Below are 21355 nucleotides of genomic sequence, written 5' to 3'. Positions count from 1 at the left end.
GATGACTGATGGTGAAACATGTCCATCTGCAGAGAGAGAGGCAAAGACCTCAGAATGTAGAATTAAACGTATTCTTTGGACATGGCTAATGTGGACTTTTTTTTTTTGCTTGACTCTACATGTTTGTGAAAGGAATTTGTTTTTCTTTCTCATTTGGGAGGTGGGGTGAAGTAGGTGGAAGAGAAGATGGATTTTTGCTGATTACAAAAATTTAATTTAAAAATAATAATGCTTATTTACTGACATTGCAAGCAGTCAGTCAGCAAGCATACATTAAGTGCTTACTGAGTGCCAAACAAACGCCTGTTGATGGACTAACTGATGACAACTATGTACACCTCCTTCCCAACCTCAGGGTTCTCCAGGGGACGAGCATTGTGATGAGGATGCCTAGCCCCAGAGCCAAGTTCAAGGCAGTATCAGCATGACTTCTCTCCTCAATGGCTGCAATTCCCATCTACCTGGATGGTCCAATCGTAAATTCATAGCTGGAGAACTCTCATAGGTGTTGCGCAACTTTTTCATCTTATGGATGTTAGAGAGGACATAACTTGCCTCAGGTAAAATGGGGAATAAGAAGCAGGAGAGAACACAGACTCAGGTCTTTTGAGATATGGCCATGTCATCTGTGCCTCTGTGGGAGTGGGAAACAGATAGGTATGGTGCCCACAGGATAGGGGTATTTGCCTCCCCACCATGAATCATCTTCATCCCTGGCCCTCTCCTTTCTCCTCAGGTGTAGCCCTACCCCAATTTTGCTTCAATTGTACCCCTCCCCCAAAATGACCCAAGCAAAGGTCTTGTTCAGCCTTCCCTCCTCTTTGTAAAGGTCAGTACTCAGGGAGACTTCAGAAATCTGAGCCATAATCATTTATGCTCTTTCTGGTTCCGGCCTTGGGATCATAGCAACTCTGTAACACAGACACTGACAGACAGATCCTTAGAAAGCAGCCACTGAGTCAATTCATAGAGAATAAAGAAACTTCCTACTTAGGAAGCCCTAATAATGCCTGTTTTCCTGTTCTTTCCACTAGCCCCCTTGATGAAGAACAATGTCCAGCACCAGTCTTGGGAGTCTGTGGATCAGGCCTGTCCCTGCTCCAAGTTCATGCAAAATCAAGCCCTCTCTCTTGGGCTCCCATCCTACAACTCCATCTGCCTGCTGGAGATCATCAGTGAGATGTTCTTAGGTTCCTCGAATTCAGCACGGCCACAGGGAGTTCTTCCCTCACTCTCCTCTTTGGAAGATCCCATCAATCAAGCAGTCAATCAACATGGCTCTGCTATGTGCTAAGTCAGATGATGAAAAGTCCAGGAGCCACAAAGACAGGAATGCCCTCGAGGTGCTAACATTCTCGGGAATATCAGTAGCTAGAGAAAGAATATGTGTCCATATAAAATGTCCCCAAATAGACAAACTAAATGCAGGGTCATTTCATCTGGTAGGTGAAGGGTAAAAATCTAGTGAGGAGTGTTGGGGGCGGGGATATTCATGGGAGGTGCAGGAGTGGAGGCTAGGAAGAACCCGCTGTAGTTCTCTCTTATCCCTCATCGTCAGTCAGTTGCCAAGTTTCATTGACTCACCCTTTACTAAATCTCTCAGACCTTTCTCTGACCTCCTTGGGCCATCACCCTAGTTTAGGCCCTCAGATTTCAGTCTTGGTCTCTTTATTCATCACCCTGCCCAAATCTTTTCTCTAACTCTCCTTTTTTTTTTAAGTTTTTGCAAGGCAATGGGGTTAAAGTGACTTGCCCAAGGTCACACAACTTTTATTATTAACTGTCTCAGGTCAAGTTTGAATTTAGTTCCAATTCAGGGCTAGTGCTCTGTCCACAGCACCACCTAGCTTCCCCTTTTCCTCCACTCTCCAATGCATTTTCCACAGAGCTGCCAAAATGATTTTCCTGAGCCCCAGGCCTCCTGAACACATCAATCTCCACCACAAAAAGTCTGATTGTCTGACTCCTTGTTGTCTTTAAGCTCCAAATAATGGCACATTTTCTCAGGTTTGCCAAATACTTTCCAACCCCAATCTCATTTCATCTCCATGACAACCCAGTGAGGCAGGGACTGCTGGTATTTTTAACCCCATTTTACAGATGAGGAAAATGAGTCCCCGGAAGATTAGGAGACTTAACTGCCATTAAAACCAAAAACAGAAATGGAGACCAAGCTTAGCTTTCTAGCTCTAACACTCCACTTCTTCCTAATGTATAAACTCCAGTCTCTTCAAGGTCCTTCCCAATATCGCCACTCTACCTCTCCAAGCTTTCTACAAATTACTCCCCTTCACACATTCTACTTTTTATCCAAACTAATCTAAGTGCTCCCCAAATTTGGTATACCCATCTTGGTTTCCCCCAGAATTTTCATATCAAACATATATCATTTCTTTCTTTCAGAGTCCCTTTCTTCCTTTGAAAAGACCAGTACAGTGAAAAACCTATCTAGGAAAGTCACACACATACATAAACACATACAAACACACATATAATACATATGTGTTTGTACTGGTTGTAGTGAGGATGATTAGCTTGTCGAAGGGAAGACTAGAGGAGCCAATCAACTAGCAGGGATACCGACATGGGCTGTGGTGGGGGAAAAGTTTGAGTCTTGTTCTGCTCTGCCCCAGAGGACAGGACCCATGAATGATGAAAAGGTCACAGGGTGAGAAAGGCCACTAGGCTCAACACAAGAAAGCGAACCATGGGGCAGTTAGGTGGCACAGTAAATAGAGCACCAGCCCTGGAGTCAGGAGTACCTGGGTTCAAATCCAGCCTCAGACACTTAATAATTACCTAGCTGTGTGGCCTTGGGCAAGCCACTTAGCCCTCAAAACCTAAAAAATAATACATAAATAAAAAGAAAAAAGAAAGCTAAACTTGATTATTCTCCAGGGCTGGTATTCATGGTTCATTGCTAGTAGAGAGTTTGATGTTCTGGGTGATCACTTGTCAAACACAGTATAGGTATCTGCCTCTGGATACTATGGCCAGACAACCACAGTATATTGTGTCAAACCCAGTATAAGCCCTTCCTACAGTGCAGGCAGGCTAAATGCCACCCCAGAGGGCAGTTTCTAGTGATCAGCATTCAGCATGAGGTCTGGCATGGAGGAGACAATTAAATACTGAATGACTGTCCTATTCAATAGTTCTTATCACTTGCTTGAACAAAGGGATAGTCAAATTATCAAAGAAGTAGATGACTTGAAACTGGAAAGGATAACAAAGGCATAGAATGTGGAATCTGGCAGGAATTTCAATAGGACCAAATGTAAAGTTTTATACTTGGGCTCAAAACATTAATTGCCTTAGTATAGTATTGAGGAGGAGATGCATAAGAGAGCAGTTTCTCTGAAGGGGAAAGACTTGATTTGAGCACTGGCCCTGGAGTCAGGAGAACCTGAGTTCAAATCTGATCTCAGACACTTAATAATAACCTAGCTGTGTGAGCCTGGGCAAGTCACTTGACCCCATTGCCTTGCAAACAAACCCCCCCCCCCAAAAAAAGACTATTTGATTCAACAATGCAACATGAGGGTGATCAGGGTGGTGCCCTGGCCTCTGCCCAGTCTGAGCAAATCTGGTCCATGTGCTGTGCTCATTTCTGGGGGCCACACTATGAGGAAGGTACATGGTGGACCTAGCATGAGAGGAAGGCCAAGATGAGGTAAGGGTTCAGAATTTGCCAAATTCTAATTATTGTAAGGAACAAGGATGGTTGGCCTTGAAACAACCCAAAGGGGACACGCCTCCTTACATCTGTGGTATGACAGAGGAATTGGTCATATTCTAGTTGGCTAAACAGGGCTGTTTGACTCCAATGTAAGGAAATGCTTCCCAGGAATCGGGATGTCCACCCATAGACCACATCGTGCCCTTCTGGTAGTGAGCTCCGCCCGAGTTGCTGAGAGCGTCGGGGGATGGGACTGCTGTTGTCAAGGCGACAAAGCCTAGGCTCAGCAGGGGTCCTGGGATGAACCACCTCATCCCTAATCACTCTGAGGAAGCAGGGACTAACAGATGGGGGCTCCAAGCTCCCAGCACCCTGGCAGCTTAGCCCAACCCAGGGAGCCCCAAACAGTAGCTGAGAAGGTGAGTCAGGGACTTCTCACTCTGCCCTCCCATCCCAGGGGCCAAGGGGTAGGGCCTCCACCTCAGGAGAGAGACAGGTATGATGGCTTCAGCTATCACTCCTCGGATGTGGGATCAAGGAGCCTCTCTTCACCCTGCCCTCCACCGTGGCTGAAGAGGCTCGCATCTGCAGTCTCCTTCTGGGGTCACTTCAACCCAGACCCCATCCATCCCTACTCCTCCCTCCGTCCCCAGTCCCCCCCCCCCACCTCCCTTTCCTCGGTGCCGCCTTAGGCCCTCCCGGTCCCCCGTCCCTGGGGCGCTGTCCCAGGTGCCGGAAGGCGGCCGGTAGCTGGAAGGGGCCGCCTCTAGGGGAGCACAGGTGAGGCGGCCCAGGGGAAGGGGCGGGGGAGCCGGGGACTCTGGGGGGGGGGGCCTGCGGGCTGCCCCCGCCCCCGCCCTGCCCGGCCCGGCCCAGCCCGGCCCGGAGATCCGGACCAGGTGACTCCGGAGCTGGAATTCGACTCGGGCTGGCTGGGCTGCGGCGGGGCGGAATGCCGAGGGATGGAGCTGCCCCGGCCCCTCCGCCGGGGCCCCGGGCCCCCCCTTCCTTTTCCACGGCTCCGGGGCCTGGACCGGGCGGGCCAGACCCCCCCCCCCCGGCTCCCCCGCACCCCGGCCTCCTCCTGCCGCGTTCCCCAGGATCCCCCAGCCCAGGCCCGGCCGCGGAGCTCTCCTTCTGCCTCGGCGGGCCCCGGGGGGTCCTCGCAGAAGAGGACCCTCCCCCGGTCGGGGGGCCCCAGGAAGGAGGAGGCAAGCCCGCTCCCGGGGGCCGCCGGGCTCCTCCTCCCCCTCGACCCCCCCCCCCCCCGGCCCCGGCCGCCCCCTCCCCGCCCCGCCCCGCCCTGCCCCGCCCCCCGGCGTCCCGGCCCCCTGCCCGCCCCTGGCAGGCGGCAATAGCTCGAGTTCCCGCTGCGGCCTCCGGGAGCCCAGGCGGGGTGGTGCGCAGCCGGGGCGATCCAGCCGGCGGGAGCCCCAGGTGCGCGGCCCAGGTGCGCGGCCCAGGTGCGGAGCCCCGCCATGGTCCCGCCGGGCCCTGGCTCCTAGCGGGGCGCCCCCAGGGTCGGGGCCCCAGGACGCCGCCGCCGCCGCCGCCGGGAGGAAGGAGGTAAGAACCGGGGCTCCGGGGGGGGGGGAGGTCTGGAACCCTGAGGGCCGGCTCCCTACGCGGGGAGGTGCGGCTGGAGGGGGGCACTGCCCCCCCCCCGAAGCCCCTGCCCATCTCCACCAGCCACCGCACTCGCTGCAGGACTGGGAGAAGCCACGCAGCCCTGGCGAAGGGGGGGGGCTGCTCTGGGGGGGGGCAGCATCTTCCTCCAGGAGCCTGGGCCGGCCCAGCTGGGGAGAGGGAAGGGGCGGGGGAAAGAGGATGCTACCCCCAGGGAAGGTTGGGAGGGCTGAGGCCTAGCCCCTTCCCTCCCGGCTCCCAAGCTCGGGAACCCTGGGGAACGAAGCCTTAAAGGCAGCAGCGTGGACTGAAGCTACTGCCGAGGGCACGGCAACAGCAGCAGGTGCCAGCGGGACAAAGGGGTCGGGCTGAGGGCAAGACGCTTCTCGGAAGCCCTGGCTATCTAGGAAGGCGTCATGGTGGAAAGTCAAGGGGTGAAGCCTCTGAAAGGCCAGGAAGGGAAGGGAGGGAGCAGGCCAACCTGGCCTCCCCCAAAGCTCCAAGTGGGAAGGCAGCCGGGCCAAGCCAAGCCAGAGCCGCCGTCACATGCCCCCAAAGTAGCTGTGGTGGCTGGTTGGACCCCATTAGGACCCCACCCCCAGACCAGGTTAGCCGAGGCAGCCATCAGAAGTTGGGCCTAGAACCAGAGGAGCAGCTCACACAGGGACCGTGGGGAGTGGCCCTGCCTTCCTCCACTAGTGCTGCTTTTCTAATCAGGGGCTGCTCCCCCGTCCCCCCCCCAAACTGGTGCTTTGGTTTTCTGGGGGGAAGTTCCAACGAGTAACATCCTCTGAAAGGGCCCCAGCCTGTGCCTGTGGGGTCATTCCGCTCAGGGCCCTCTAGGGTGGGGGCTTCTGCAGCCTCTGACTGTGGACAGAAGCACAGATTGGCTTGACTGGGAGTGTCCAACAAAGAAGGGACGGATCTGGACAAAACAACGCCATAGAGTCTAAGGGGGGCACCCATGTCGGAGCTTTGTGCGACCCAGGGTGAGAGGCTGAGGGCCCAGGCCTAGACACTGGGACCTGGGAGCTGGGCTAGAACTTGGAGATCAGTGGTGCCATGGAATTGTCTGGAGTTCCAATGCAGGAGGACTTTGGGACATCCTTAGGAGCTGTGTAGGTGGCAGCCTGCCACAAGGTGGGCACCTAGCCAGTGATTGCATCTTGAATCCAGGGGTTTGTTTGGCAGAGACAGTGTTAAACTCCCCAGTTCACTTCCCTCACAGGCTTCTGCAGAAGAACCCCAAACAAGGGGAAGGTCCTAGGGACCTCCTGGAGGGCATGGACTATAAAGGGACCTGGGTGGGTCCTCTCTGCCTGGGGCTCAGGGCCTAACAACAGGTGGAAAGTACAGAAGGGACCAGGCCATGGTTGCTGACCGCCCTGGTGATTAGGCAGAGGCTGTCACCTGGTGGTCACTCAGAGCTACAGCAGGGCAGAAAAAGCCACTGTCTTAGGGGTATATACAAGGTGTATGGGGGCATAGTGGGGACACTGAGGCACAGAATGTCTTAGTGGCTACCAAGTTATCCTAGGCTCTTGCCCAGGTTAACATGACCTGTCTTTTGCAGCTAGAATAACAACTTAAACTTGCCTGCCTCCCAACACACACGCATGTACACACACACGCACACAAACACACACACACATCCTTCCAACAAAGCTACTTTTGGACCCAGACCAAAAATGGGAATAAGGGTCACATGTTTCAGAGAAGTCCTAAGCAGGAGAGGACCCCTAATCCTTATCTTATTCAGCCTTCTTATGTGACTGAAGGTTTGTTTCTTTTTGAATCCATGCCTCCATTTATTCCCTTATCATCATCATCTCTGTCCTACCTTCCTCCCAAGGCTGTTACCCATAATTCTCATTTCTCTAGCTCTCTGTAATGATAAAGTGCTTTCCTTACAATACCCTGCCCCTGTGAGGCAAGCAGCACCCCTATATCACCCACATATTAGAAAGAAATTGAAGCACAGAAAGAACTGGCCTTCCTCCAAGTCCTCCAGCACATAAGGGACACACAGGCAGCTAAGGCTAGAATTCACTTGAGGATCCAGAGAAAGAAGTAGGAGCATCATGATGGAAGAGAGTGGGCACAGGAGGAGAGCTGGCTGACCCCAGTCTTCTTGTCCCAGGCCCCCTGGGAACCATAGTTGGCTCATCTGCTTGGAGCCATAGAATGTGAGGCCTGGAAGGACCTTTAGAAATTTCCTAAGTCTATCCCCTCTCCTTTTACAGAAGACACTGAGGAATCAAAATATCTAGCATTTCTATATCTATCTATAATTGCAATGCATTTTAAAGTATTATCTTGTTTTATCCTCACAACCTGGGAGATAAGATACTATTATTATGACCATTTTACAGATGAGGAAACTGAGGGAGATAGACAGTAAAGTGACTTGTCCAAGGTCACACAGTTAAAGTCTGAGTGTTGACTCAAATGCAGCATTCTATCCATCCTACCACCCGAGATAACTCAGGCAGCCCAGAGGAGGGTGAGAGTTGTTTCCAAAGCCTCCCCAGATCCAAAGCACCATGGGAGGTTGGGTGCCAGATTTGCTGCTTCTCCATTCAGGTTTCCTCTTCTGGATAGAGCTTTTCCCTTTGGTTGAGAGTGCTGGCAGCTGGGGAAAGGGACAAAAAAGGAAGGTGTGAGAAGCCATCAGCCTCTCCGGGACCGAGATGCTGTGGAGAGGGAAGAGTCCCAGAGACCTTCCTAACAGACTGGTGAGTGGATCCAAGCCCTTCTTTTCCCCAATCCCATCCAGACTAGGGTGTGACAGTGAGGCTGGAGGAAAGGGCCTGCCCCCCCCCCCTGGATTCTAGAGGCAGAGGCTGAAGAGATAGGAAGACCTCCCAGCTGAATACCAGGAGAGTATTAGGGGAAAGCTCCCAGGTGAATGGTCTCAGGAGGGGGGAGGGGAGAGCAGGGGAGGCAAAGCCTTAGGGGTGGTTTGACTTGGGGAGAGCTCCCATAAGAATGGCAGGATTCCCAAATGAGAAGAATTCAGAAAGGGTGTAGAAAGGACAGGCTGGGGATGCCGAGCATGGGAAAGGGAACAGGAGAGCTCTGATGGGGCTTCTAGCTTTAAGTTCTAAAGTGCAAGTGTGACTCTCCTCAAACTCCTGTGGCTCCCTATTACCTCTAGATTCAAATATTAAATCCTCTGTTTGATCTTTAAAGTCCTTCCTACCTTTCCAGATATCTTCCCTTTTATTCCCTGATAAACACGCTCTTTGATCCAGTGACACCACTGTTCCTCACACACAGCTCTCCTTCTTCTGACCTGGCCTTTGCATTTGCTGTACCCACTGCCTGGAATGCCCTCTCTCTGCACCTCTGCCTCTTGTCCCTGTCTGGCTTCTACACTGAGCCCAAACTCTACCTTCTGCAGGAAGTTTTTCAGCTGAAAGGCATGGAGAAAGGGACAGTTTGGGGGAGGGGGCTAAGGGAGTGGGGGGGTGGGGGTAGGGAGGAGTGGAGTAGACTTGAGACAGTTTGGGGGGTCTCAGGATGAAGTTGGGGAACAGTAGGACTCCTGATACTTCACCCCCATCACTCCAGCCCGCTGGCGCATGCCGCCTCATAGTCTTCATTCATCCCTGAATGAGGGGCATGTGAAAGGGATGAACTAACCTGAAGCGGAAGAAGGGGGAAGAGGAGAGGCCAGGAGGAAGAGGATGGCAAATGGGGAAGGGTGGCATCATCTTGGAAAAGTTTTGAATGGGCAGAACATCAGGAGGGGCTAGGAGCTAGCAGGAGGCGAGACAAGGGAGACCCAGGGCAATCTGGACTTGGAGGACTCCTAGCTAGCTATGCTCCTGCCCCCTTCTCCAAGTCACTCTGCCATCACACATCTACATGTCCTTCCTCCCTCCTGTAGGTTCCTCTATGTCCAGCCCCAGCCCTAGGGGCCCTCCTCATGCTGATGCTGATGCTGATGCTACCCCCAGCCCTCTGCAGCCCTGGTCCCAGGGTGCCCCTCATTGGAACCCTTAGACCTGGTGCCCACATCCTGCCTGGTAAGTGAATTATGGGGGGAGGGGGCATGGCAAAAGGAAGGAAGGGATGTCAGGACTTACAGGTTTCCTTTGTAGGTTTTTGGGATGTGGAAGAGATGGAAGCCAGGTTGGTGGGGGGGGGGGGAATGAGAGGAATCTGATGTGGGCTCCTACTAAGGATTCTGTTTCTCCCTTTCAGAGGCAACCCCAGGCACCCCGAAGCCCCTAAGAGGAGGTCGAGGGCCAAAGCCAGTGCTGTCACCCCTGCTACAGGTCCAGACCCAGGCCCAGTCTGGGGCCCGGGGCAAATCAGGCCAACGGGGAAGAGTCCGAGGTCAGGGCCAGGGCCACAGGAGGGCCAAGCTAGATTGCCACCTGCGTATGGAACTGGTGAGGGTACATGAGCTGGGCCTGGGCCATGAATCTGATGAACTGATTCGATTCCAGTACTGCAGCGGGGCCTGCCCAAAGGTCCGCTCCAACCATGACATAACTTTGGCACACCTGCTCCAAACCGGTCGTCTACGCCTCCCTGCCCAGACTGGGAGAGGCTCTGTCCGGGTGCTGAGCCACCCCTGTTGCCGGCCCACCGCCTATGAACCCGTCTCCTTCATGGATGTCAGCAACACCTGGAGGACGGTGGACAGCCTATCTGCTGCTGCTTGTGGGTGCCTAGGCTGAGGGACAGTGGCCCCTCTCCTGGAGCCCAAAGCCATCAGCAGCCCACTTCCCTGGGCCTTGACCTACCTACCTGCTAGCCAGGAAGGACAGCTGGACCCTGGAGCAGAAGAGAGGGACAGCTGCAGGGGCCAAGCCCCCAGGCCTTTGGTAGGATAGCCACATAATGTCAGAGGAGCCTGGAGAAAGGTACTACTTGTAACCCTGGGCCTGTACCTAAGGCTGTTAAGAGCCAAGCCCTGGAATAGCCTCTTGGTACCTGGGGCACCTATTTATTACATAACTTATTTATTTATGCCCCAAGGTTAGAGGAAGAAGGGCTACTGGCGCAGGAAAGCCCAGGGGGGTTGGGGATAGCACAGGAGTCAAACTCTGAGCACAGGGCTGGACCATGGGAGGACCTCCCCACTCCACTGTAGCTGAGCACCAGCTTCAGCCAGGGGGAGAACAGGGAGGAAACAGCAAAGGACACCAGAATTTGGAGCCCTGTGATCATAGACAAATCCCTCTCCTCTGAATCCCATCTCCTCTGTATAGTGGGAGTAACAGTCCCTAGTACTCCTGACCTCTCAGGGTTGTTGTGATGTGGTTTCTCAATTCCTAATCTGGAAAGTGCCAGAGCAAAGTGTCCCCCAAATGAATTAATGATGCTGCTGTGGCCTGTTGTCTTTTGTACTGAGAGGTCCAGAAAATGCCCACACGTATTCAGTCATCATGGTTGGATGGGTGTTCCATTCAGTTCATGCCAGTTACTGAAATGCCCATTCCTGCTAGGAATCAGCTTCCTTAGCCAGCTGAAGATGACTAGCAAAACAGCAGTAACCTGAGGGCAGGCCTATTCCCAATAGCCGTGAGGGAAGGCCTAGGGTTCCATCCATCTCAGACAGTTACTGAGGCCCCTCAGACTCCTAGCTCCTGGAAGAGGGATGATCTGTCCAGCTTCCTCCCAACCCAACCACAGAAGGGGATCTCAGTCCTGGCTTCTCCCTCCTCCAACTGAATCCCAAGGTCATATGTGGCCAGAGCCAGAAGGGATCACTTCAAACAAATCTATATCTGACTGAGAACCTCCCAGTGACATCTCCCAAAAGGTCATCCAACCACTGGGTGCCATATTTAAGAAGGACATTGATGAACTGAAGAGCTTCTAGAGGAGGGTGATCAGGATGGAGAAGGGTCTGGAATTCATATCATCTGAGAAGACATTGAAGGATTTTTAGCTTGGAGAGGAGAAGAATTGGAAACAGGAGGCTCAGATTAGCTATCACATTGTGAAGGGATTCAATTTGAGGCATAAAAGTTTAGGAGAAAGCCTTTGAGATGTGATCAGAAGCTGTGAGTTCAAATTCTGGTCCTGCCATTTGCTACCTGTGGGACTTTGTGGTTGGGTCCTTTCCATCTGTGGTCCTCTATTTCCTCATCTGTAGGATGGCAGGATTGGACTCTCTGAGGTCCCTGAAACTTGGAATCTTACGGAATAAAGAGATCTATATTTGGATTTAGAGTCTCCTAAATACTTGTAGTCTGTTCTGCCTTCCCAGTACTGGGCCCTTTGTCTCTTACCTCCAGTTAGGCCTTTCCAGTGTTCTGGGAAGTGTACATAGGAGCCAGGTATCCCTGGAGATCCAGGAACTACAGGGCCTAAACTCCTCTCTCATCCCCCTCCTCCTATTATGTGGACAGCAAGTCTTTGGGGGAGTTGGAATTGGGAAAGATGTTTGGGAGATCTTCTCTGGGATATCCTTGATACCACATCCAAGGCGGGGGACCACTGTCAGAAGTCTACTAACATCTGCTCCTTTGCCCAACAGAATCCCTCTCTGTTGCATTTCCCTCACCCCAAACCTGAAGGTAGGCCTGGTCTGCCCTAGATTCGTGCTGTTCCCACCCCACCCCCACCCCCAGTGGCTGGAGGGCCTGGTCATGCCTGCTATTCAACTGTTCTTGGAGTCGTCTCTAAAAACCCATAGTGCATCTTGCCTCCCAAGAACCAGCCTTCATCTTTCCTCTCTCCCCTTCAGGGAAAACCTCCAACTTCAGACCTGAGCTGTCTAGACAGAAAAACCATGGCTGGGTCGGGGAAAGAGGAAGGCACAGGCAGACCGATGGAAACAGGCATGGGAATTATGGCTTCAGCAGCAGCAGCAGCAGCAGCAGTCTTTATTAAACAGCTAATATATATAGCCAGATACTGTTTTAAATTTAGGCTACAAAGAAAGACCCTCTAGGAATTCTCCCTAATAAGGGAGAAGTTAAGTGTACATAGAAGATAATCAGTAACATTTCTATAGCTATTGCTACTTATGTTTTAGATAGTTACTATGTAAGTATATATAAAAAATGACATATTTATATTACTGTTACCATGTGCCAGCTAGGCGGAGCACCAGTCCTGGGGTCAGAAGAGCCTGAGTTCAAATCGCAATTCAGTCATTTACTTAGCTGTGAAACCTTGGGCAAGTCACTGAACCCTGATTATCTCCAATCCAAGGCCTGATCCATCGCTGGCCACTGGACCCAGTTGACCTGGGAGAAGAAAAGTGAGGCCTCCCCCAAATCCAATTCACATGCATTTCCTAACACCACCTCTCTAAAGTCAAAGACTTCTTTGAGATGAAGGCAAACATCCTCATCCTCATCACATACAGGCAGTTTACAATTATCTCATGTGATCCTTGCAGCAATCCTAGACACTGGTCTTATAATTTTCCCTATTTGATTACTGAGGAAATTGCGGCAAACAGGTTCAGTGACTTGCTCAAGATCACACAGCTAGTAAGTAGCTGAGGCCATAGTTGAACTCAGGTCTTCCTGAGTCCAGTCCTGGAGATCCATCCACTGCGACTGGTAACTGCTGATACGTAGAAAATAGCAGGGGAGGAGAGGAAGGGTGGGGGCCCCGTGGCATGAAGAAAGTAGATTAGAAAAGATTTTCTGTGGAAAGTAGGATTTTGCCTTAGTCTTGAAGAAAACCAGAGAAGCTAGGAAAAGGAAAAAAGGAATGGCAAAAAAAAAAATCAATTTCACTGGATCATAGAATATGTAGGGGTGGGCAAGAGAATTAAGGTATAAGAAAATTGGTAAGGGAGAGGTCAAGCAAGTTATGAAGTTTTTTTATTTAAGGCAATGGGATTAAGTGACTTGTCCAAGGTCACACAGGTAATAAGTGTCTGAGGCTAGATTTAAACTCAGGTCCTCCTGATTCCAGGGCTGGTGCTCTATCCACTGCACTACCTAGCTGCCCCAAGTTATGAAGAGTTTTAAAAGGCAGAGGATTTCATATTTGATCCTGGACAGAGAGACTCTAAAGTTTATTTAGGAAGAGTGATATGATCAGACTTGTATCTTAGAGCAATTGGACAGCCGAAGGGAGGATGAATTGGAGAAGGGAGAGACTTGAGACAAGTCCAACCACCAGTAACTAGTGCAACAGTTTAGGAACAAGGTGATGAGGGCCTACACGAGAGTGGGGGTAGGCTCAGCCCCAAAATGGGGGTATATAGGAAAGATGTTACAAAGATAAAATTGACAGAATTTGGCAACAGATTGGATGTAAGGGATGAGAGAGACTGAAGATTCAATAATGACATTTACCTGCAAGCTTGGGTGACTGGGAAGATGGGGATGCCCTCAAAGTAACGTGGAAGTTAGATGGTAGGGGAGATTTCTGGGAGAAAAATAATGAATTCAAATTTGTCCATGTTGAGTTACTGGATATCCAATCTTTGATAACTAATGGGAAGCTGAAGATTTGAGATTGGAAATCAGGAGAGAAAATAAGACTAGATAAGATGATCCTTGGGAGTCCTTGAGAGCTGATGAGATCACCAAACAAGATAATCTAGAGGAAGAAAATGGGACATTTGAAAAGTTTGAGACATAATTTCTGGGTAATTTCATCATTTTAGTAATGGCAACATTTTAATAAAAGATCAGTGGCACTTTTTCATGGCAGTGGGCTCCCAGTATATATAGCTTTGAAAGGACAGGTGTTCCAGAGGGTGGAAATCAATTCTGATTGGGTAATAATTAATGAGAGAATGGATATTATAATGAAGGTGGGCTATAGTACAATGAAAGTCTTTGAGTATGTGAGTGGGATTACCCAGGTTTTGGTCAAAGAGACCTAACAATTTCCATATCTCCTCCCTGACTAAAGAGAGAATCAACATTTTCCAAGACTTGTTTGAATAAACAACGAACAGGAATCTATCCATTAACTTACAATTTCTTGTACTTTCTAACTAGATATTAGCCTGAGTAAGTCTTTGAGCAAGATTTCCCACAGTGGTTGATTTCTGAATGAGGAAGTAGAAAAGGAGAAAAACTTGGTCCTGATTCAATAATTAGTTATTAATAAAAGTGAGAAATAATTGTTTCTCTCAGAGAAGAGCCCTGGAATGAGGCTGGGTGGGGAGGGGCAGGGGGTGATGGTGAGCAGGTGTGACCTGGGTGAAGATCCAGCCAAGGAGCCTGTGAAACAGAAGGAAGACTAGAATTAGTTAAGGACACTTATTCCATCCTTCTCTGCCCCTCCAGCCTCAGAAGGAGTCTATGACCACCTCTCACTCCTTTTCCTCTTAAGGAATGTTGCCCATTGATCCACAATGTGCTCACTGCCAGGGAGATGCCAAGATATGGCTCACAGCTTTGACAAGGCCTGAGAAGTCACCAAGTCTCCCTGAACCCCAGCAAGGTATAAGAGGCTCCCAGAAAGGCAAAGGACTCTGGGAGGAGCTGCACAAGAAGTCTGCTCAGGAGAGATGGCATTGAAGCTAGTCTTTAGAAGAATTCCAGGAGGAGGGGAAAGTTGATTTAAGTCATCAACAAATATTTATTTAGGACCTACAATATCTAAGGCATTGAAGTAAGTGCTTGGGTAACAAACACAAAAGACATTCGCTGCTCTGAAGGAGCTCACAATCTAATGGGAAAGACAACATGCACATGCAAACTCTCTCTGTGTGTGTGTGTGTTTGTATGTGTGTCTTTCTGTCTCTCTGATTCTCTCTCTCTACACACACACACACACACACACACACACACACACACATTTCAGGCAGGGAGGGAACATTAGAACAAACATTTGATATCCTGGCTTAGTCATGTTCAGAGTAACTCCAAAATCAGACAAGATCAGAATGCCTAAAGTCAGTATTTGTAGATTAATTGGGAATCATTTTAGAGGGAAGGCATGAAGATTAAGGAGCATTGAAAAAATACTTTTTGTCAAAGGTAGAATTTTAGCTGAGATTTCAAGAAGACAGAAGGTGGAAAAGAGAAAGGAAAACATTCCAGGCACAGAGGATAGCAGGCACAGTAAGGCCTGGAGGAGGGAATATGCAGAGGATGAAAAGCAGCATGGTCTCCCCATCACTCTCTCCATGATCTGAAATCAGAAGTCTTCATGCTGAAAGCTTCTCTCCCTTGCTTCTCAGCCACTAGGTCTCCTAAAGTGTGTGGGAGGGGGCCCAGGGGAGGCAAACAATAATGGAGAGACTTTATACCATCCCTGCCTTTCCTTGTCCCTACTGGGACAATAGGAGAGAGGTGCTGAAGTGAGATGCTTCATGACCACAGCCTCCCAATAAGTCTGTGATGGAGTGCAGGGTTACTGGTCTTATTTATGTGAGGAGAGACAGCATAACCCAGTAGCTAGAAAGTCAGCCTCAGAGCCAAGAAGAACTGGGTTCAAGTCTAACATAAGAACAATGAGAGGGGCGGCTAGGTGGCATAGTGGATAAAGCGCTGTCCTTGGAGTCAGGAGTACCTGGGTTCAAATCCAATCTCAGACACTTAATAATTACCTAGCTGTGTGCCTTTGGGCAAGTCACTTAACCCCATTTGCCTTGCAAAAAACCTAAAAAAAAAAGCAAAAAAAAAAGAACAATGAGACCCTGGGCTGTGCCAATGGCAACTTTCAAAGCAGAAAGATGCCAAACTTCTTTGCTGGAGTTTTCTCACCTGGATGTTTCCTAGATAATGAATGTTGTCCCTACCCCAATACCTCCTGACCAGTGTCTTGACCTCTCCCCTTTTAATTACTTGATTCTGAAAACCTAGAAAGGGCAGAATAAACCCTTCCTGCTCCCATGATTCAGAGTCCCTGTTTGCTGACCTCCACTTTGCTCTACACTACCCCCTCCATTGAGTCATCAATAATCCATCTTTTTGTTTTATTTTTTAAAAATAAATTTTTATTGATATCTTTGGTTTAATAGATCATCCTAGTTATACCAAGCAGCCTCCTTCTCCCCCTCTCAGAGAGCCATTCATCCTGTATAATGGATAGGATTTTTTAAGAGGCATAACTGATCAATAAATTGAAAAAAAATTGAAAATATGTGACATATGTAACACCTGTAGGACCTTCCATCTTCTTGAAGAATGAATGGGGGGGGGGTGGTATCTTCTCATAATAAACCCCAGGTAAGCTTTTCACTTCTCCCTTCCACCACTCCACCTTCCTTCCTCCTCAGCACAGGAGTAAATCTCAACAAGTGGAATTCCCACTCATGACATTTTCCCTGGTTTCCCAAGTCCCAAGTGGGGTTCAAGTTGTGGAGTCTCAGGATAGCTTTTTATTGCTAAAAGGGAAATTTCTACCTCCTTTGAAGTGATTCTTGAAGAAGGTGTAGAGGGATGCCCAGCAGTTCAGTGGGTAGCATCCAACAACTGGCCACTCATGGAGGTGAGCTCAAATGGGGCAGGGGTGCTGTCCAGGTGCCCCACTGAGCTCCATCTCCCAGGACTGGTGTGAGAGCTTGGCTGGAGGCTGTTGTCCAAAGCCTGCCTGCCACCTTTCCTAGCCATAAAGCTATAACCGTCCAACTTCAGATACAACAGTAACTAAATTTGGAAAGACAACAAAGAAAAATTGCCCCCCCCCCATTTTTTCATTTTTAAAAGCTTTCTAGAGTATTGCTTTTGTTTTGTTTCCTTGCTTTTTGGTGATATTGTCTATAGTTAATGACAAAGACATTGAAACTTTTGCACTCCAGTTAACAACAAAGACATTGAAACAGGGATAGCAGTAGCAATAAGCAACAGCAGAGGACAAAGAAAAGTCAAGAAAGAGCTTCTGATGACATGGACAGTAAAAATGACCAGGACACTAGGGCAGGATGCAATGGATCCTTTAAAGCCTATGTTATTTCTACAAAATTTCTTCTCCACCTTGGTCATTCTGTATCCACCTGGAAGAACCAATGTGGTATTTTACAGTATTTGGTTTTTGTTTGAGCACTATGGAAACAACCACTGCTGTCTATGACCTACTGGTGGCAGCCTTTGCTCTGGTTCTGGGAGTGAGCCTTCATGGAGATGAAGACAAGAATACAAGACTTAAAGTGGCCAGACTTTGCACAGAATGCTTCAGGCCTCCTAATGTTGCTTTTCTTGCATAATGTTGATCTTCCAATCGCATCAATGGATGGCTTCTTTCTTTTATACCCTGATCCTACTTATCGCAAATAATGCCTTTGGCCAGCCTTGCAATGGGAATCACAACTCAGAGAGACCAGATTGTTGTTGCAGGTTACAGAAGCAAATTAACACATACGAATGCCATAATATGAAGAATTGACCAGTTAACTAAGTCTAGCTCTCATGACTGTCATCAGTTAATGATATTTGTTCCTTCAGTGATTGACTGTGGGTTCATTTCTGGATGAAATTTAGTATTCATGTGTGAGACATACTTCTTACTTTAGAATGTTTACCAGAAACCCCCAGTTCTTACTTTGAAAACTTCTCTAAAAATAAATAAATCAGAACTGAAACAATTGAATTTACAGAGAGATATTCAGTCAAAAGTCCAGGAGGCATCCTATCTGATGAATGAAAAAGATCCTAAGAAGTATCAGTTGAGGGGAAGCTGGGTGGCGCAGTGGATAAAGCATCAGCCCTGGAGTCAGGAGTACCTGGGTTCAAATCCAGTCTCAGACACTTAATAATTACCTAGCTGTGTGGCCTTGGGCAAGCCACTTAACCCCGTTTGCCTTGCAAAAACCTAAAAAAAAAAGTATCAATTGAGAATAAATAAAAGCCTGGCTCTGTTTTCCAGAATGCAGATTATTTCTGTAATTTCTATGATAGATGGATGTCATACTATAACCAACGAGTATTTCTTGCTGGTGTGGCTCTTTCTTTCCTCTATATGACTGTCCTCGGCTTTGACTGTATCACTACTGGTTTTGTATACACTCAGGGTCCAGGGTGGCTCAGTGTTCAGTCTTCTCATGGCAGCCTCAGTCATCACTACTATTTTGGGAATGGTAGCTTTCACCAGATTACAGTAAAAGTATGACTTGGTTCAAACAGGAATAACCCTGGTCTGCTTGATCTTCTCTGTGATCTCTGTTTTCATCCCTGGAGGCCATACTAGCTTAATTCAAAGTAAGGAATTGTCCCCAATAGTACCAAAACAAGGACCTGAAACTTTCTTCACAACTGGAATGTACAACTTACTAAATGACTCTTATCCTGTAGAGTCTCTTTCCTGGACTCTTATGTGGACTCCCACTTCTGGACTCCCTTATCTTCCCCAGGGGAGCATTGGAGGCGCAGGAGACAAGGATTACGAAGGAGACAAGTATTCCATCAAGATCTCTTAAGTATTTAATTACCAGAATAAAAGTGCTTAAATACCTTTCCAGTCCCTAATCCATTCCCATTCCCGTGGTACAAGGCTCTGATGTTCAGAGACACCAGGTGAAGACAATTTATAATGTTCCCATACACAAAGTTCCCAACATTATGCTACTAAATGACACATAGAGGTGAGTCCAAAGCCTGTGCCCCTAATCTCTGATGGTTTGCTGTTTGTAGGAGTCAATGCTACTAGCATTGGTCTTTGGCTTTTGATTTGACTGAGATACAAAAGAGTCAGAATGAGACATTATAAATGGTGGGCAGAATTCTAGGAACTGTCCTCTAGATTTTGTGCATTTCCTCTTGGCCTCCAGTCTTGAAGCTTTTGGTTTACTTGTGTTGACGTCATTTCTTTTGTGATAATGGGTCACATGATGAATTTCCCATAAGCTCAGAAAACTTTTGGAAATAAGGTCTTTGTTGTTCTGACAATCTCCAATGAAGCATTCAGTAATATGTCTGTTGCATAACACAATTAGTTAACTGCTGCTATCCCTGTTAGTAAATTGTAATAGCACCAGTCCTTACTTCAGGGTACCCATAAATGGTCAAGATGGGTTTTTTGACTTTGTGAGAGTTATTCTGCAAGGGGAAAGCTTCAAAGAAAGTAAAAATAGGTAAATATGAATTAAGGAGTCCTTTTATATCTAGGGATTAAAAAATAAGGCCCCATCAACTGAAATATGAAGAATATTTTGGTAATACTGATGTTCCCATTTTGCCCCAGTACAGAAAGTCATTCTTAAATATGTTACCCCTTGATAGGTGTCCATTGTCCATCCATCTATCTGAATGCTCTAGAATTCAGAAGCATTGCTTGCCTTTTAAAATGGAAGTTTTGCTCATTCTTTTTGAGTCAGGTTGGCCTCCTGTTCCTTATATCTTATCCCCATCATTTAAGTAAATTATTAAATTATGAAAATCATTTCTTCTCCAACCATGAAAACTGGAGTTTATTAACCTGGATTCAGTATTATCCTATTGGTGAGGGTTTGATGGATATGTGGAAAATTTTGAGATTCATCTAGTATTTTCTTGCCTTGGATAATTTGGTTGAACTTGGAAGAGAACATTTATTCCATTATTACCACATAGTACAGAGTAGAGAAAAATATATTACACATACATCTCACTTCATATAACAAGTTAGCACACGGAATGGCTAGGTGGCACAGTGGATAGAGCACTGGCCTTGTAGTCAGTAGTACCTGAATTCAAATCTGGCCTCAGACACTTAATAATTACCTAGCTGTGTGGCCTTGGGCAAGCCACATTGCCTTGAAAAATCTTAAAAAAAAACAAGTTAGCACATAAGCTGCAGAAATAGTTTTAAGCAGCATTATAACCATCTTTATGTAAAGACATGTTGAAAGTAATTTTCCTATGACAATAATTGCATTATATAAACTAGGAGCTAGAAGAGAACCTGAGAGGACATTTCTGAATTTTACTCCTGAACCTGAATTAAATCAATTCCTATTCCTGGATTATGAGGGAACTCAAAAAATTTTTGTTTTTGATTTTGGGGGTGGGGCAATCGGATTAAGGGACTCGTTCAAGGTCACACAGCTAGTAAGTATCAAGGGTCTGGATCATATTTGCACTCAGGTCCTCCTGTCTCTAGGGCCATTGTGCTATTCAATGTTTCACCTAACTGCCCCATAATCTGGATTGCTTTTAAACTGACCTTTGGTGGAGTAATTGTTTCTCTACTTTTTTGTAACCAGAAGCTATATTATGGTTGTTGTATAGTAAGAATGGGTTCATAAATGTGTTCCAGCTAAATAACTTAAAAAAAAAAGAAACTTTTGCATTTTGCTTTCTAAGGTTTACCAGTCATTACTGAATTTGTCAGCACCAAATTGATATTTTGGCATTAGACATTGATGCAATTTTATGGAGACTGCAATATGTTGCTATGAGCACTTTCTTCTTTAGGTGTGTATGTATGTGTTAATATTTAATCTTTTCCTTTTTTCTTTTTCCTACAATATGACCATGTGATTTACTTTGTTGTAAAAAACTATTATAAACATTTCTATATTTTAAAAAAAGACTCATTTTAGTCTTACTTGAGCTTTGTAACTGTCAATTTCCTTTTGATTTTTTGAAATGTAGTTCTTTCTATTTATATTATAATTACAGATATCTTACTTTCTTGGTTCTGCTGATTTCTTTCTGTTTCAGTTCATAGAAATCTCTCCATACTTTTTTGTATTCGTCACACACATCATTTTTTACAGCACAATAATATTCCATTATATTCATGTACCACAGTTTCTTTGTCCTTTCCCCAATTGATGGGTATTTACTTTGTTTCCATCTCTTCAGTTATTAGATTTCAATTCAATTTAACAAACATTTGTAGATCCCTACTCTTTGACATAGGCACTGGGAACTGAAGAAAGAAAGAAAAGAAAGAAAGAAAGAATAGAAATAGTACCTGCCCTCAAGGAATTTATATTCTATGGGGGAAGGATATAGATGTGCATTATTATTGTGAGAAATCATTGAGTGTTTGCTTTCCACAGGATGTGAGAGGATGCTATTAGAATTTCACAGGTACATGTCAAACCAATACAAAGTCTCTGGGTTATTGATTAGACAAAAAGACATAAGTCTAAATGCAGAAATGTGGAAATAAGATAAAAAGAAAGAAAAAAGAAATGAGCCCAACCAATCACTGAACTGGAGTAGTCTCCTAGCCCAG

The 21355-nt window shown here is 47.3% G+C and overlaps 1 protein-coding gene and 1 pseudogene across 1 annotated transcript; both read left to right on the top strand.

The window, feature by feature from the left end:
- Positions 1 to 7089: 7089 nt before the first annotated feature.
- ARTN (artemin) lies at positions 7090 to 11463 on the top strand. The gene is made up of 3 exons (XM_074220338.1): positions 7090 to 8040; positions 9198 to 9336; positions 9515 to 11463. The coding sequence occupies exons 1-3, from the start codon at positions 7996 to 7998 to the stop codon at positions 9994 to 9996; spliced, it is 666 nt and encodes a 221-aa protein (XP_074076439.1). The 5' UTR covers positions 7090 to 7995; the 3' UTR covers positions 9997 to 11463.
- A 5619-nt stretch (positions 11464 to 17082) lies between these two features.
- LOC141511845 (ferroportin-like) lies at positions 17083 to 19115 on the top strand (annotated as a pseudogene).
- The last annotated feature ends 2240 nt before the right edge of the window (positions 19116 to 21355 follow it).

This window comes from Macrotis lagotis, chromosome 2 (assembly GCF_037893015.1).
Source record: "Macrotis lagotis isolate mMagLag1 chromosome 2, bilby.v1.9.chrom.fasta, whole genome shotgun sequence".
Taxonomy (NCBI): Eukaryota; Metazoa; Chordata; class Mammalia; order Peramelemorphia; family Peramelidae; genus Macrotis; species Macrotis lagotis.
The sequence above is the reverse complement of the archived record's forward strand: the minus strand, read 5'-3'. Positions and strand labels throughout refer to the sequence as shown.

What these genes read in the sequence shown, in the direction of transcription:
- ARTN (XM_074220338.1), top strand. Translation starts at nt 7,996, where the DNA reads ATGCTGTGGAGAGGGAAGAGTCCCAGAGACCTTCCTAACAGACTG. An exon ending in GAGACCTTCCTAACAGACTG is followed by an intron (nt 8,041 to 9,197) that starts GTGAGTGGATCC and finishes TCCCTCCTGTAG; the next exon opens with GTTCCTCTATGTCCAGCCCC. An exon ending in TGGTGCCCACATCCTGCCTG is followed by an intron (nt 9,337 to 9,514) that starts GTAAGTGAATTA and finishes TCTCCCTTTCAG; the next exon opens with AGGCAACCCCAGGCACCCCG.